Below are 18,204 nucleotides of genomic sequence, written 5' to 3'. Positions count from 1 at the left end.
TGCCCCGTTTAACTTCTTAATTTTCAAGATTATCTCGTTCGCATGGCTCAATCACGTCCTGGTTGAAGTTTGTTCGCAACGCTCACTCACCTTTGGGTTGGAGCTCGTTCGCTACGCTCACTCACCTTTAGGTTGGAGCTCGTTCGCTGCGCTCACTTGCCTTCAGGTTAGCTCGTTCGCTACGCTAACTCGCCTCCAGGTTGAAGTTCGTTCGCTACGCTCACTCACCTTTTGGTTGCAAATTAGCTGTTGTCATAAATGTAAAAGAAATAATAGTGCTGCACCCTGTTGGTAATCCTTGTAACTTTAATGCTATTGAACATCATAGAACAGAACCAACTTGTTTAATTGAAACAGCTGTTAAGATTCAATAATTCCATTTCTCATAAGGTTAACATGGGAAACTCCAGAGCCACTGGGGCGGAGCCCGAAAGGATTTTTGAAATAAGAATATGCCTATATGTTAATCGGGAATGTGAGCTATCATCGTGCCAAATTTCAGCCCAATCCGACCAGTATTTTTCGCGTTCACTTGTCACAAACATACATCCATACATCCATCCATACATCCATACATCCATCCATACATCCAAACTTTCTCATTTATAATATTAGTAGGATTTTGATCAAACTTGGCAAATTTATTTATTTTGTACTAAGCTATCAATATTTTACTCAAAAACAAACTTTATTAGTTTCCTTGTAGCAGCAAACCTAGGTACTCGTTAAACCTAATGTTATTAAAATATATGTAACTGAAAATCAATTCAGACAAATGGAAATTCGCTTAGTTGGCAGGTTTGCTGCAGCGGGGGTATTTAATTTCTAAAAACAATTCAAACCTTACATATTCAAGTCTTTTAATTAATCCATTAATCCCTGTTTGGTTGCAGATTGTCCAGAAGCTTTAAAATGGTAACATGACTAAATGAGTTAAAAAAAACTTAACATACCCTACCAACAATGAAAAAGTTACCACATAGTTTAGAGAAAGTTTTAAAGTATCTTTTGAATAAGAGAAGAACTTTAAAAATATGTTTATACATTAGTTTAATGGTGGTTACACTCATTGGAACATCAGCTTTCCGAACAAAAAAAGCTATATACGTGCACATACCAGAAGATGATGATATAAGACTAAACGAAGCAATACCACCTTCTCAGGTTTGTATTTACATTTAAACATTTATATTTAACACCTCATATTCAAACTTTGATAGCCATATTCAGTGAATATTTATATTTATATACTCACAAACAAACAGCTTTAGAGTCACAGGGTGTAAGCTGCCCATGTTTTAAACGGTTCATCAGAAATGTCATGTAAACTATCACAGCATCAACCATACTGTGGGAGAAAAATAAATACAGCTGGAGTGTTACGAAAATATGTTTTTTTCCTATTCTAAACATATACAATTTTGCCTGTCCTAATAATTACTTTTCATCACTCCTTAACGAAAGTAACTATTTTCGGTAACAGCTGATATCAATGAAAGTAGTCGTTTCTCAAGCTCTAATTTAGGGCGAGGGAAAATCGATCAGCTGATTTTCCCTCGCTCTAAATTTACTTTCCCTCGCTCTCAATTAGTTCTCCATTTATTCACTACGCGCGCCAGTGTTTTGTTACGGTTTAATTTAATGATTTTAATCAGCTGTATGTATTTTTAAAAGTTGTGTTATTCTTTTATTTTGATGTTTAAACAAAATTTATTGAGAAATATACGTAGGTTTCTTTTTAGAAGATTTTATTTTATTTTGATGTTCCATCAAATTAATTGAGAAATCAAATTGTTTTAATATACTGAGGTCTGCTATTCTGTGTTTGTGTATTTTTGCATCGTGATGAAAAGTATCGTTCATAACTCGTACCGAAAGTTATTATCCGGCACTTGCTCCATTATTCCCGTCCTCGGCTTCGCCTCGTACGTGAAAATAGCTCTCACATAATCGGATTCGCCTCGCACGTAAAATTGGGGTTCCCTGTGTTCGGCTTCGCCTCACACAAAAACTTGGGCGCGCGACGGAAAATGCCACTTTCGGTCCTAGTAATGAAATATACTATTCCCTGTCCCAAACAAACTGTTTACTTTCCCAAACAAATTATAACATTTCCGTTCAGCTCAACAGGAGTGCCAGTGTATGTATTCTTTTATTACAGAAAAAATATCTGACAGCTGGTTTTTAAATAAATTATTAAAACAATATAAAAACTTGAATAAAAAATGATAATCCATTGACAATATTTAGGTGGTTTTAGGGGAAGAAATCTGCCCCATCCACTTGATCCTACCTATAAAACAATAGCAGCTGAGGTTTACCAAAATGACAATCAGCTGCAACATATGTTAAGCAAAAAAGTAGTAGAGGAACTTCCCCTTAAACTGCTTAATTTTTGTGAATGAAGTATACAGGGTGGCAAGTATAGTCGAGTTTGGTATCATTTTACAGGTCTTGACGAAACAAAACAATTGGCATAAAGAAAACGAAGATCGGCCCACTAATAACAAAATGGCGCCCTAAAACATATCAAATCTAAATAACCATGAGGGTGGCTAAAAATTAACCCCCCTTCACCTTTTTAACTATTTGAGATAATTGAAATCGTTTTGCGGCAACCTGTTTCGATATGAAGGGCTACAATAATTATGGTAAATTTAAAAAAAATTTCCCTTAGGGGTAGTGGGGGTTGGGGGTAGCTCAACATTTTCAAACAGGAAGTATGGTCGAGTTTGGTATCATTTTACAGGTCTTGACATAACTAAACAATTAACATAAATAAAATTGAAATCGGACCACTAAAAACAAAATGGCAGTTAAAAATTACTTTTAATAACCATTGTTTTAATCATATTTAGCTGCCATTTTGTTATTAATGGTCCGATTTCCAAATTACAAATCACCACAACTTCCTGTGATTGCGTTCTTTTAGTTCTGGGAAACTTAAAAAGTGGACCAACTGAATACCTTAAATGAATTGATGCTTGGTTATAGGTCATTGGTAATTATTCCATATTGTTCGGTTCCATACACAATTTACAGACTTTTCCCTGGGCATCCATTATTCACAAAGTTAAAGTTAAAGCTGGTCCTTACAGGGTGTTTTTTTTTTTAACTTGCATCTTTATTTATGTAAAAACTGCAATAGTTAGAAATATGCAGTTGGCGGGAATCATCTATTGAGGTAGGGGGCACAATTTTTTTGAACTCAACGTTACATTCACATTCCCCCCCTTTCCCACCTGCCCCCAACTTATTTTTTTTAAATAGCAAGGTACCCCTTGTGACATATCAAATAAAATAGCATGAAAAAAAGAAAATGTTTGATGAAAAAAAAATTGAAAATCGGTTCATAAATTTGTGAGATATTCCCCCCCTCCCCCCCCGGAACTTAATTTTTTTTTAAAGCAAGGTACCCCTTGTGACATATCAAATGAAAGAGCATGAAAAAAGAAAATTTTTGGTGAAAAAAAAAATTAAAATCGGCTCATGAATTTGTGAGAGAATCCCCCCCCTTTTCCCCTACCCATAACTTGTTTTTTAATAGCAAGGTACCCGCCCTTGTGACATAGCAAAAGAAAAAAAATTTCACCAAAAATTTTCTTTTTTCATGCTCTTTCATTTGATATGTCACAAGGGGTACCTTGCTATTACAAAAAAATTAAGTTCAGGGGAAGGGGGGGGGGAAATATCTCGCAAATTTATGAACCGATTTTCAATTTTTTTTCATCAAACATTTTCTTTTTTCATGTTCTTTCATTTGATATGTCACAAGGGGTACCTTGCTATTTAAAAAAATTAAGTTGGGGGCAGTGGGGGAAAGGGGGGGAATGTGAATGTAACGTTGAATTCAAAACAATTGGGCCCCCTACGTCAATAGATGATTCCCGAAAACTGCATATTTCTATCTATTGCGGATTTTATATAAATAAAGATGCAAGTTTTAAAAAAAACACCCTGTATATCCAAATACATGTGGTGCCTATTTCAGGATAGAAAATCAAAGGTGGTACTGTAGAAAGCGGTAAATTTTATTTATATAAACAGTTTTATTACTTTTGATTATTTTGTTGACACTTTGTATTGAATTTGAATGGGCTACTTCTATAGCCTAGTGACATATCGCTGATTTTGCATGTTTACAGTGGGAAGGGTCTAGCAGGTCGCCCCAAGGTTCGTCCACGAGATCGTTCAGTGAGATGTTGTCATCCGTACCAGAGCTGAGCGACCATGTACTGTTCTTTAACAGAGTGCCCAAGGCGGGCAGTGAGATGTTGGTCCTACTGCTGCAGTGGATGCAGGGACTGAACGGGTACAAACACGTCAGACTGGCTGGTGGCAACACTCGCAGGTTGACCAGGCAACAACAGGTACATAGATAGGACTCCTCGTACCACAAACGGTACAAGATGTATTTCAGTGCATATTGCAGGCACTTGTATCTGAACTGAACTAGTTTACTAATTATATACATGCTTGCTTACTGAAGTGTATTGGATAATCTATGACATTACCTAAGCTCATTTTACAACAAACCAGATGTACTAACATGTGTTTCCAGACATGGCGTGTTTTGTACTATTGACTATTGATGCCAGGGCAGATGAACACCATATGGACTATAGTTGTTACCATTTTTATAAATAGGACACGAATCAACCTCTAATGGAGTGAGCTACTGCCAGAGTATTCTATTTCTCTCTTGTTTTCTCTATGGACTTAAAGATATAACATCAAAGTTGCCCAAGTTATCAAAACTGACCTAACAATATGGCAAGGTTGAGTTGGTGTATTCAACGGCAGAAGTCTCTTTTGTCAGAAGATCAGATCAACTACATTAACTCAACTCTAACACATAAGAACTACACACTAACTTGTCTCCATTTATATCATTGTCAAAGTTTGTACCAATGCAAAATATCACAATGTAAGTAGTTTGAATTTTACATTTATCACATTGACAAACATTAACAATTTAATTTTGCATGGTAATAACATTTATCATATTACTTTTTTAATTTGAAAACTAAATATCTATCATTTGAAATGTATAAAAAAGTGTAAATTCCAGAAAACAATTAAGCCATGAATATTACAATTCTTCAATTCCATAAAAATGTATTTATGGGAGGAAGTTGAGTTGGAGTCATTTTAATTGTTTGATCCCAAACTCCTGGAGGAAGGCTGACGTTTTTACCTTTGTGAAGGAAACTTGGGCATGACATTATACGAATGGCAAGCAGATGAATTACAAATTTTAACCTTAGAGTGGTGTTTCGGTCTGTGAGTCCGATGACATAATATTTTCAAGTTCCTGCTCCCTCCGCTTGGGTTCAAGACTTGCCCTCCTGCTATCTTCCTACTTCGACTCTACCACTAACACCAGACTCAAGGGTGTAATTTTGAGGTCACAGATTCGTCTGCAATTGTGTACTTCGGTTCCTCACACCGTAGACACCTAAAATGAATAGTACCATTGACTATTGGATAGTACTATATATAATGTAATACTATGTACAATACTATAATGTGTTACTTTTATATAATGTAAAATTAGAATATAATTGTAATAATTTTTTTACACGGTTTATATCTTGTATTTCCTTCCATAGTTATATACATAAAATATTTATAAAATACAAAAACGGTCTCACAGTCCGAAGACACCAAAGGTAACTAATCAAAGTCGCCATGGTAAAAAAGGCATTATTTTGAATTCTCAGTCAAACGTAAAAAATATACGGGATTCTGATGGTTTATGTTTTTTTACATCAACTAGTCCATAAACTTTCATAATAAATCAGTAAAGGATTTAGTAATTTAAAACAGTATTTTCTAAAAAAGGTTTACTTGATCAACTTTTGATTAATGTATTAGTTTTTTTTTTCAAAAATATATTACCAATACTCAGAGAAGTTTTATTTCACGATAAACCTCATACAACTGTAAAAATATGATTATAGTTATACAACAAATAAAAAAAAACCGGTCTCACAAACCGAATACCTACACTAATGTGTAATAAACATCAATACACCTCTCTAGGGCTAATGGCAAAAGTAACATGAATGTTTAAGAAGATGCCTAAATAGAATTTACAAAATTATTTGAAAAGCAGTGGTTAAAAAATACACACTGTTTCAGTCATTGAAACAGCATACAAAAAAAAACTTTCAGACCTTTAGTCTGATGAGGAATTATTGAAAGGTCTGGACCATCGGATGCCAGATTGGCAGACTTTTACTAAACCCTCAAACCCTGTATTGAATTATAAATCATTTTTATCATACAGGAGAGGTTGGTTGAGAAGATCACACAGACCCTGCATGATGCAACGATTCCTCTATCTTTTGACAGACATGTGTATTTCATCAACTTCACGTCTTTTGGTCGTCAGTCACCAACATACATAAATCTGGTCAGAGACCCTGTGGATAAGGCTGTCTCAAGGTATAAAAGTCTTTATTTATTTCAAATTTAGTTAAAATTGTGTGCTTCATTATTTTATTGACATTAATAGCAGGCATATTAATGTTTGTTTACAAGAAATAAGCAATTTTGAAGGGTGAGTGAGGGTGAACTGATTAAATAAAGGACAAATTCAAGTTTTGTTGATTAAAATATCCCCTTAAAATTGTCAGATATATTTCCTATTTAAATAACATTAATTTTAATGAGTACTTAGGTTTGCTGCTACTTGAGGAGTGTTTTTTTTTTTATTGAAATGTTAATAACACACTACTGTATATGAAAGAAAAGCAACTTTTCAAATTTGATTAAAATATATCCATAAACAAGCAAACCACAACAGTTTTATTCTCCAAAAGATTAACACGGAATTTTCAAATTTACTATTTTTTTTAAATCATCTCCATATAACCGTTAGGCATACAACAATGCTTCAATACACAAAATTATTTATTTTTTTTAAGCTCTACAAAATAATTTAAAAATTAATTGTAAAATCTTATGTTTTTGGGATCAAAAATGGCAAAAACTAATTTTTACCCAATATACAATACAATATAATCATGCTGGTTAATATAATCCTTCAAATAAATGTATGTTTACACGTTTGTACAAAACTCCATCATAATCAAATGATTTTCGCTTGAGTAATCTTGGTAACGGACCTCTACAAACATATATATCCAACGAAGGGTGTTTTTTGCCTCTGGGGACCTCAAAATGAAAAGGTTAAATCGGTCCCGGATCCAGGTCTTGCCATGAGACCTGCGTTAATAGCTTATTCCTTATATGGAGAAATCCGTTGATAGAAAAATAGGAAATATCAGACAACCTACTCCAAAGAGAAACCATATTATCATTCTTTAATAACATGATCAAATTTGACACACCTAGAATTTCTAAGGACTGTTACACTTTCCCACATTATGTTTCAATCCGTTGAAACTAATCAATTAATGAAGTGTTTCAATTAGATGAATCATTATTGATGCTCTTAGACAACATTAATGATGGGAACTAAACTTGGGATGGACAGCCTAGTGGGAAAACTGATGCAGGCTCTATTTTCCCAGTGTGGCCCAACATTGAATAACTCTATTAGATAAGGTTAGTCTGGGAAAGTTACGTCACTCAATGTTTACAAACAACTTAACTGGTGGAGTTTACAAGATAAAATCTGTTTCCATACAGAAGGGAAAAAGGCACAATTATTGACTTGAAAAGAACCTGCTTTGTAGATGATTCCAAACACCCCTGCTGCAGCAAACCTGTAGACTTACTGTAAATATAACATTATATTTTACGAGTGCTTAGGTTTATTGCTACAGGGAAGGACAAATGTATTAATTTGATCTCATTTTAATTGTATTGGACGAAATAAACTCATTATTTATCAAAATCGGTTGGGTCTTATTTCGAGGAACTCCTATTTTTCCTCTAAAGGGTTTATGGGTTTTATGGGACAACCAACTTTAAAAATCAAAATTTTGAAAAAATGATACATGGAGATACAAGTACCTACATACCAAATTTCATTAAAATGGGACTACAGCTAGGTGTGGTCTGTAGCTTTATACACATCCACACACACCAACACACACACACACACAGACATCACTCTGAAAATTTTGATGAAAACAATACTATGGTATAGGGGGAGAAAGTAAAAATACTTTGTATTGTTGAACATCCAAGGATCTTTGAGATCAAATTTTAATTTAATGTAGACCAAGAATAATTTCTTTTGAGTCCCTAAAAAGAAATGTTACACAATCTCAATAGTTAATATAGTCTGTTACTTGTAAGGGAAACATTTTGCACTGTAATGTATGTGTTCTAATTTGAACTTTTGGGCTTAAACTTTCAATAGTTTTCAATAACATAACAATGCCTATTCATAATGTAATGATGAGAAAGTCAACAAATTCCTTGTTTTAGCCAAATATCTATGGTGATTGATTATCACCCGTTTCTATTTCCGAAACCATTTTCCTTCAACAAATTTTAAAAACTGTTAAACCAAGAAAGTGAGATAAACCTTGCACTTATATTTAATGCTATTCTCGCTTGGTGAAGGTATCTCTCCTTGAAACATTATAAATGCACTCAGCAGCAGAAAAGAGAAACCACAACTATAATGCTCATAATGTCTGTCAATTTCGTAAGCAGTAATCTTCACAAGTCAAAACAATTTTAGAATGTTTGTGTTAGGCATGGCATTGACACAACTTATGTTGATGCGGCTTTTAATCTACAGATTTTCCAGTGAAAAATAAAACTATATTCTTAAAAAACTAAAACTAATTTCAACTACTTTGGTTTTAAAACTTTTACCTTAAGTAGCCGTTTCAGTTCAGTTCTTAGAATTGAAAAGTGTATCTCATAACAGCATTGTTTACTTTCATAACAGTATAGTTTTTCATAACAACACCGGTAAGGACCAAAATGAGGTTAAAGAATGGGGGAGAAGAAGTAAATGATAATTATTTGAAATTCAACTAATCAGCTGTTCAGGCCAATTTAATTGTTGAGTGGTGTTTGTTAAATGTTTAGTTGCATCACTGACAGTGGCGGTGAGAGGTTATAAACGAAAAAATAACCTCTATTAGAAGTATGAGAAGTGATTTTTAGTAATTAAAACACTGTCGTAGGTAAAGTAGTGTACACAACTCGCGTAAATAACACGACACTCGTAGAAGTTTAAGAATTTAAGAATTAATTTCTAGAATTTAAGAATTTAAGATTTAAGTTTAAGAAGAATTTTCTACTCGAGTTGTTAACACTATCTTTACGCTATCGCAATCGTTGTGTAAACTACTATTTGAAACATTCTACCTGCCGCATTATAAATTACCATCCCTAGAAAATCATTATCTTTATGTAAAAGAAGTGATGGACAAAGTCGTTGTTTATTCCCCAGGCATTCAGTGTAAACCTTGGTCCACAGTGTTTTTACTTAAGACAATTACAACAAAAACAACTAATAAATCTCACTATTTTAAAATAGTCTGTTTTATAAATATTGAATGAAATTTCAATTTAGTATTTCTCAGCAAGCCTGCCCTGGAACAATCATGCATGTACTGTACTTCTGCACCTGAGAAAAGTCACATCTTTTTGATGGTTCGAAACTGGACCCAGCTGTTCCTCCTGATCATTGGGCTTTAAATAAATGATCCTGACTGAAAAACGGCAACAAATCTTAATCAGTAATAAAGCTACACAGATCTCAAGTGATACTGAGTGTTTTATTGAATTCTACACTTGTATTTGGGTTAAAATACGTACCTAGGTGGCGCGCCCATCCAAGGACCCACTCGAAAAACTTGCTGTAGGATCCGTGACGTCACATTTGTGGTTAGATTCACTACCATAACCCATGGGTCAAAATCCGTTACATGCCCACAACTTTATTTTTTCCAATACACTTCTATAACTTATTAAAACCTTTTAAAGGTAATAATAATAAATCGTTTTGAGTAACTGGAAATACATTTTGTAAATACCTGGAAATGATTCCAGTCTACAACAATGCACTCTGTTATTGAAAAAGTATGTTTTGTACACTAATGTTCATATTAACAGGTTTTAGAGTTGTGGGAACGTAACGGATTTTGACCATCATATGTTTTAGTTTTAGGTAAATAAGCTGGCTGTTTATGTCGGTAAACTTAAGTACAACTATCCATCACTGTGACGTAGTGTTGTGCTGTCCGCGCTGCAGCATGGTCTGTATTACTTGTGGGCCCCATCTCAACTAATTAATCATTTATTGCAATAGGTACTTCCTGGCCTTAGATATAGCCTACATAATTGTATAATTAATAATTTATAATTGTGTAGTTAATAATTTAATGCTACATTTTATAGTTGAAAACAGGCAGACTTCAGTTACAGTAATAACGTAATTGTTGTGATTGTTCCAGGTTTTACTACAGCAGAATCACTCCAAGTCCTCTCAACCCTGACCTGCACAATATTAAACCTCCCAAACCTAGACACAAGACTGTGCAGAGCTTTGAGGAATGTGTCTTGACCTCTGACCCTGAATGTAGCTTTGAGACTGGTCACCTCTACGACCTGGCTATACCATACTTCTGTGGACACGACAAGTCCTGCATGTCAGTACACACACCTTGGCAATTGGTACCTTTCACAATTTCACTACTATGTATATTTCACTTTCACTACTAGATCTGTAAGTGACCCTTGGGGCCAGATAGTGGTTTACTAGCGAGGCAAACTCGAGCATGGAAACACCTATTGAGCCCCGAGGTAAGACTTGGAGGATGTGACAAGAGGTAAAAGATACTATTTTACCACAGTGAGCGAAAATATCTCTTAGGTTTTTAGTAATCAAATATTATTTCTTAGTCTGGACGAAATTCTCTTCAAATTTTTTAACCATAGTATAGTTTTACAATATATTTAAATTCAACTGTTTGAACAATATTTCTCGTGATTAAAAAATAACATTCGTGTTCTTGTTAAGCTAGGGAACTTTTCAGATCAGTCAAAGAATTGTCATGAACAGAAAAGGAGCATGGGAAATCTTATATTTTGATAGATTGGAAGTCAACAATTTTCATAAAGCTGAGCAGTTTAAGAAAAAAAAAATATATTTTTGCGTAGAAAATTATGAAAAGCCATTCTTATTTCCTTCATGGTAAGTTAATTTGTTATATCCTCTAAACAATAACTAGCTTCTCTCTGGTAAATATTTATTTTCTTGATGGGTTGTTACCGGTACTGTATTTAATTCCGAAATGCACTAAATAACTCTTGAACAAAGTGTTCCTGAGTATCGACATTGGTTCCTCTCCTTATCAGAAGAGCAGCTCAGTGCTCTTCTGATAACGGTGGATCTTACGCAAGGCAACAGTTACTTAGGCCTGTAAGGGGTTTCTTGACACCTCTAGTAGCCGGTGGGCTCTGGAGGCTTTGGAGCCTTTCCACTAGTCGACTTGTGGGCTCTTTGCATGTTCGTGCCATAGCTTTAGCTGGACTATGTCTAATAGGCCTTGGATGTAGGGGTTTTAAAAGAAAAATATATTTTATTGTTCTATTATGTCAATAAAATATTAATGCAAGTAGATAGGAAGAAGTAAATTGTACAGAAGTTTTTTCCAATTTCAATTATCTCTCATAGCTGGTTAAAGAATCCATACAATCTATGCAAATTGTTCCTCATTGATGAAATTTGGATATCTATGAGGGAGCTGTTGACATGTTATGTTACTACTTTTGGATTCTTTTCAGGGAGATTTCTGAAAATTATTCATAATTAGTAGTGAACATTTAATATATTGGTAAATACTGTATATATGAATATGTTTCTAAACAAAATGGACTGTCTTTATGAGCTTGTTTATTGGAAAAAATGGACAAGAATTAACAATTAAGTTAATGACTTATGTAGTTGGTTAGGTATTCATTGATTAAGATATATGAAATTAAATTAAATGATAAACCGGTACCTACTTTATCTTGTATGTTGAGTAGTTAAAGCTTAATTCACTATTAAAACCCTATAATTAATTGTGCTAGGGTGCTGAATGACCGCTGGGCTCTGGAGAGGGCAAAGTCTAATGTGGAGAGATACTTTCCTGTGGTAGGAATACTAGAGGAACTCAACTCTACTCTGGTTGTACTGGAGAAGAAACTTCCTTACTTCTTTGCTGGTGTCCAGGAGATTTACTTTAAACAGTTACTAGGTAGGCTATGTCTGTTTGCTTTAGACGTTGAGTATAATAAATGAAGAGGTTTAAAATATTTGTTGTTAACCCTGCTATCACCTCAGTCAGCCTCTTGAAATTATTCTGTTCAATCCCGCAAACTCTGCCTAATTGGACTGGAAGGGTATAGAATCTGAGAAATGCGGAGTTATGAGGCAAAAATTTAAACTAAAATATAATTTAGTACATATTTTTACAATTTCTTACAAAAAATCCTCAAAGAGATATGGATTGTTGTTAAGCTGCTGGCTCTTAAAGCCCCTATCACACGGAGCTGGTTTTTTCGCGCTAGTAACAATTAAGCAACTAAAACCAGCAGAAAACCAGAATAGTGTGACTGATCCTCCAACGGCTATATAACAAACACTCACATAAGCTGGTAGCGTATGAACAGTTTGGTATTCCAACAATTGAAGAGTCACGTCGCCCCTCATCTGTGATCTCTAGCGCCATTCTAGCTCCGTCTAACAGGATCTAACAGTATCGTGCTAGTCCTCCCAATAGGAACAAATTTAAATTGATTAAAAATAATTTTAATTATTAATCATAAGAACAAACGTTAAATTTTGTGTTTAGAAAATTTATTTTAATGTATTCGTATTGTCATAGTTTATTGTTTTAACGATTTGTAATGGTTTAAATACCTGCATTCAGTAATCCAAAATGTTGCTTGTTTCAATTCACAGGGAACCATCTACAGGCCGTACAAGGCGTCCTTATTCACCTCCGTATATGAAGGTCGTCATTTAATAAATAAGTACATAGAACACGAACACACACGAAAACGCACATTGAAAGACAAACATTTAACATTAAAAATACCGAGTACTCGGGGACACGAGACAGGTGACATGACCGGGTGGAAGTTGTAGCTCGAACTGGTGGTCAGCGGTCAACATGGATGACGTCAGCCAGTCTCTGTCTCCTTATCACTGCTGGCTCGCATTCATTCCTTCTCTCCTCCTCCCCCATCCAGTATTTTTATTGCAATGTTATAAATAGAATTTGATTGGAATAAGAATTTGTCATTTAAAACATTTTGACCATCTGTTTTGACTGCCTTGTATATTTCAAATTCTTCATAAGTGTTAATGGTTGATTGGTCTTGGAAGCGATGTAAAACGTCCATGTTACTATTTATGTTTACGTAGTTGTGGTTAAGTGAAATTAAATGCTCGGCGAAATTAGAGGTTATGGGGGCCTGTAGTTTTCTTGGGGTATGTTCTCTGAACCTCTTTTTGAAAGAGCGTGATGTCTGTCTGATTTATTATTTTGGGCAATCGCTACAATTTAATTTGTAAACTCCAGACTTGTCATAAACAGTGGAATCCGTTTGTTGCCGTTCTTTCAATGGGTCCAAGCTTGTTTGTAGTTCTGAATGATACTGTTATATCATTTACCTACGACTGTTTTTTCAAGTAGCCGTTTCAGTACAGTTCTTAGAATTGAAAAGTATCTCATAACAGCATAGTTTTACTCATAACCACACGGGTAACGGACCAATGAGGTTCAAGGATTGAGAGGAGAAGCAAAATTGTAATGATTCGAAATTCAACTAATCAGCTGTTCACGCCAATTTAATTGTTGATTGGTGCAATTAGTGTTTGATACAATGTTTCGTTGCATCACTGTCAGTGGCAATGAGAGGTTATAAACAAAAACATAACCTCTCTTAGAAGTCATGAGAAGTGTTTTTAGTAATTAAAACACCATCGTAGGTAAAGTAGTGTACGCAGATCCCGTAAATAGCGCAAGGCTCGTACCTTAAATTTTCTACTCGTGTCGTCAACACTATCTTTACGCAATCGTTGCGTAAACTACTATTCTGGTCATTATATTTTTAAGTATGGCTTAATGACGAACTATATTTAGCTGAGATATAATGTTTCTAAATAGAAGCCTTAGAGGTTTTAAGTGTTTATAAATTAAATTGTCTAAACAGCTATTGAAACCATTTGCAACCTCTATGTATTTTATTATGTTGACGTCTTTTTAGCGAATTTCCCTAGAGGGAAGTAGCTATTACCGTAGGTGGCACGGTAAGACCTAGACCCGGGACCGATTTACTTTTTTCATTTTGATGTCCCCAGAGGCCAAAAACACCATTCGTTCAAATTTTTATATATGTATATATATATATATATAGACTTATATATATATCCGTGAACGCGATAACATGAGTAATTTTTGTCCGATTTTGATGAAATTTGGTTTAAAGGTGTAAAGCGGGATAAACTTGAATGAGTTCGCGAACCAGCACGATCGGACCATGGGAACGGGGCTTTACGGGGGGTTTTATGGGGTAAAAATTGGTTTTTCTCACTTTTGACCCTCAAAACACAAATTTTCCCGATTTCTCTTTAGACCTTTTTAAAGAGCTTAAAAAAACAAATAATTTAGTATATAAAAGTGTTTTTGTTCGGTTATTAGTAACGGAGAAAGTTAAAAAAATTGTAAATTTAAAATTCCCATGTTATTCTTATGGAGAATATTGTCAAATGTTGTAGTTTGCTTGTTTATGGATATATTTTGATCAAACTTGGCAAATTTATTTATTTTGTACTAAGCTATCAATATTTTACTCAAAAACACACTTTATTAGTTTCCTTGTAGCAGCAAACCTAGGTACTCGTTAAACCTAATGTTATTAAAATATGTTTAACTGAAAATCAATTCAGACAAATGGAAATTCGCTTAGTCGGCAGGTTTGCTGCGGCGGGGGTATTTATAATCATTATCACTCATTGGTACTGAGAGCAACCTGTGAACAAAACTGTTGTATGCGGCAATCTTATATGAATAAGGGTGGTGTGTGAATCTGCATTGATTGTCTGGTCGGTACAAGTTGGTTTTCTACAAACTTTGAATGAGAATTTGTCATTTTTCTTGGTTATTGTTAGATCCAAAAAGTTTAAGGAATTGTTTTTCTTTTCTTCAAGCGTGAGTTAGATGTTTTTGTGCATATTGCATAAATATTTGCATAACAAAGATAACTGTCTGCTGTTGCCATTGAAAAGAACGATGGTGTCGTCAACGTATCTATAATAAAATGTTATTTTCTCTTGAAAGCGATTGGTGTCAGAAAATAGATGTTCATTTTCGATATGGTTCAAAAATATTTCTGATAAAATACTGGAGAGGGGTGAACTCATTGCCAGGCCATCTTTTTGGACATAGAAGTCATTTTGGAATCTGAAATATATAAATCTGGAGTGATGATTATAAAGAAGAATGGAGAGTTTTAATGTTAAATGTTCGTCTTTCAATGTGCATTTTCATGTGTGTTTGTGTTCTATGTACTTATTTATTAAATTACGACCTTCATATACGGAGGTGAATAAGGACTCCTTGTAAGGCCTGAAGATGGCTTCCTGTGAATCGAAACTTAGTCGCCACAAGCAACATTTTTTTTGGATTACTGTATGCAGGTATTTAAACCATTACAAATGTTCAAACGTAATCCGGAGACTAACAACTTTTGAAAATGAAATTTTATCGATTGCTTCATCTCACCTATATAAAATAAATGAAAGTGGATTTTGTGTTTGTAAAAGATAAAGAACTTTTGTGATGGACCCTCCACAACTTATTTGTTTTGAATTTGTTAACCTAGAAGCCCATAGTATGTACAAAATAATAGTGTATATTTTTTTCCTTGCACCCTTTTAGCGAATTTCCCTATAGGGAAGTAGCTATTACCGTAGGTGGCACGGTAAGACCTAGACCCGGGACCGATTTACTTTTTCATTTTGATGTCCCCAGAGGCCAAAAACACTATTCGTTCAAATTTATATATATATATACATATATATATATATATATATATATATACGTCCGTGAACGAGATAACTTGAGTAATTTTTGTCCGATTTTGATGAAATTTGGTTTAAAGGTGTAAAGCGGGATAAACTTGAATGAGTTCGCGAACCAGCATGATCGGACCATGGGAACGGGGCTTTACGGGGGGTTTTATGGGGTAAAAATTGTTTTTCCTCACTTTTGACCCTCAAAACACAAAATTTCCCAATTTCTCTTTAGACCTTTTTAAAGAGCTTAAAAAAATAAATAATTTAGTATATGAAAGTATTTTTGTTCGATTATTAGTAACGGAGAAAATTAAAAAAAATGTAAATTTAAAATTCCCATGTTATTCTTATGGAGAATATTGTCAAATGTTGAAGTTTGCTTGTTTATGAATATGTTTTGATCAAACTTGGCAAATTTATTTATTTTCTACTAAGCTATCAATATTTTACTCAAAACACACTTTATTAGTTTCCTTGTAGCAGCAAACCTGGGTACTCGTTAAACCTAATGTTATTAAAATATATTTAACTGAAAATCAATTCAGACAAATGGAAATTCGCTTAGTCGGCAGGTTTGCTGCGGCGGGGGTATTTACTTATAGCGAATGATGGCTGATCATAGACAAAACCTCACATCTAATGCTGCTAGATCTCACAGTGAGAACTATAGCTGCTGATGCAAGCCCTGTGTGTGACACAAGATTAACCCTCCGAGCGTCACTCGTCGAAAAATCGACTCACGACACACTTTGTGTAGTGTCACGCGTCGATTTTTCGACACACGAACATCGTTTACGGCGAAGGCTCTATGACTGACTGAATCGGATTGAACTGGATCGAGTTAGGTATCGTTCTTTTCGTTAGATTCTAAGCTTTCTCCAGAAGTCTGTCTCTAAGCGCTTTATGTTCTCCGAGCCGATTGTAATTGTAGCAGACATCTGACGTTCGTGTTTTAGACAACTTGGTTATTTCACATCGGTGACTTGTGTGTTTTAGTACGTTTATCGTCGTTTTTAGTGGTAAAAATGGACAGTAGTGATATACGTAATGCACTAGAAGATGATATTAGTGATGTTGAAGGACTTATTGACGATCCGGATGAAGTTGGTAGTGACATTGATGTTAATTATCAGCCAGATTCCTAGCTATGGTTAGGCTATGCATTCTTAGCTAAACGCTATGCACTGAAATCTGTTTTTTGCCCATAACTTATTTATTTGCAAATCTAATTCCTTATATTATTATATATTTGTAATCCTCATAAAATTTAGAACAAAGTGGCTATTTTCAAATATTTATAGGCCTATAATTTATACAATTTCATTGAGCGCAAACTTATTTTTTTTTTCAATTTTTCCAAAATAATTTTTTTTACCTAAAAATTTTTTTTGAAACAAATATTCTTTATGTTTTATGTATGATATTGAAGCCCATGATTTTCCAAACAAAATGGTATATAGAACAGTAGAATTAACATTGTTTTAAGCTTCTCAGATCTGTTTTAATAAAACCTTGCAAATGCGCCAAAAATAAGTGGACATTAAGAGTCTTCCTTAGTGGTAGCCATGTTGGATTTCTTCCCCATAAGAACAATGTTAAACATTACATCATTTGTGGACACGTAACAGCGTTATTTGTTAAGATATAGCTTTGAAATTTATAATTTGTATTTTTAACATAATAGACTCGTGACTGAGGTTTTTGAATTTCGAAAATCCATTTTCATTTCCTTTCAATAATTAACTTAATTTTAAGCTAATTAATAATCAATTATTCATTATAAAAATTAAAAATTGTGAAATAAAAAACGTCAATCTCTAGAGGACCGCAATTCCTTAAATTTAACTCCTTATCCATAATTATATGACAATTTGCTGATGAGATATTTGGACCCAAAGTTAACATTGTTCTTATGGGGAAGAAACCCAACATGGCTTCCACTAAGGAAGACTCTTAAGGCCTAAACTATGGACACTCGGAGGGTTAAAGCTGGTTGCAATGGAATAACACATATGCTTATTGAGGATACAGAAGACTCTCCAATTCAAATTCGACTTATTCTTAGGTTCTCTTCTTTTCAGTGTTTGTAAATTCTTTGGAGCAGTGTCTGACCAGCTAATCTGGGGCCTCCAGACTTGTGTTGTACAAAGTTATGAGCACTAAGTCACACAAATATAAAAAGCTAATTAATTGTT

At 34.2% G+C, this 18,204-nt stretch overlaps 1 protein-coding gene across 1 annotated transcript in view; it reads left to right on the top strand.

Moving 5' to 3' along the window:
- Positions 1-18,204, top strand: part of LOC128981887 (uronyl 2-sulfotransferase-like) — a 28,431-nt gene that overhangs the window by 9,461 nt on the left and 766 nt on the right. Inside the window, exons 2-6 of the mRNA XM_054400870.1 lie at positions 894-1,164; positions 4,146-4,370; positions 6,293-6,450; positions 10,395-10,589; positions 12,016-12,182. Of these exons, the coding sequence (XP_054256845.1) occupies positions 964-1,164; positions 4,146-4,370; positions 6,293-6,450; positions 10,395-10,589; positions 12,016-12,182 (946 nt within the window). The 5' untranslated portion in view covers positions 894-963. The remainder of the gene's footprint in view (positions 1-893; positions 1,165-4,145; positions 4,371-6,292; positions 6,451-10,394; positions 10,590-12,015; positions 12,183-18,204) is intronic.

Source organism: Macrosteles quadrilineatus, unplaced genomic scaffold, assembly GCF_028750875.1.
Source record: "Macrosteles quadrilineatus isolate MER2022 unplaced genomic scaffold, UCM_ALF_1.0 Scaffold_1__1_contigs__length_201487025, whole genome shotgun sequence".
In the NCBI taxonomy this organism is placed as follows: domain Eukaryota; kingdom Metazoa; phylum Arthropoda; class Insecta; order Hemiptera; family Cicadellidae; genus Macrosteles; species Macrosteles quadrilineatus.
The sequence above is the reverse complement of the archived record's forward strand: the minus strand, read 5'-3'. Positions and strand labels throughout refer to the sequence as shown.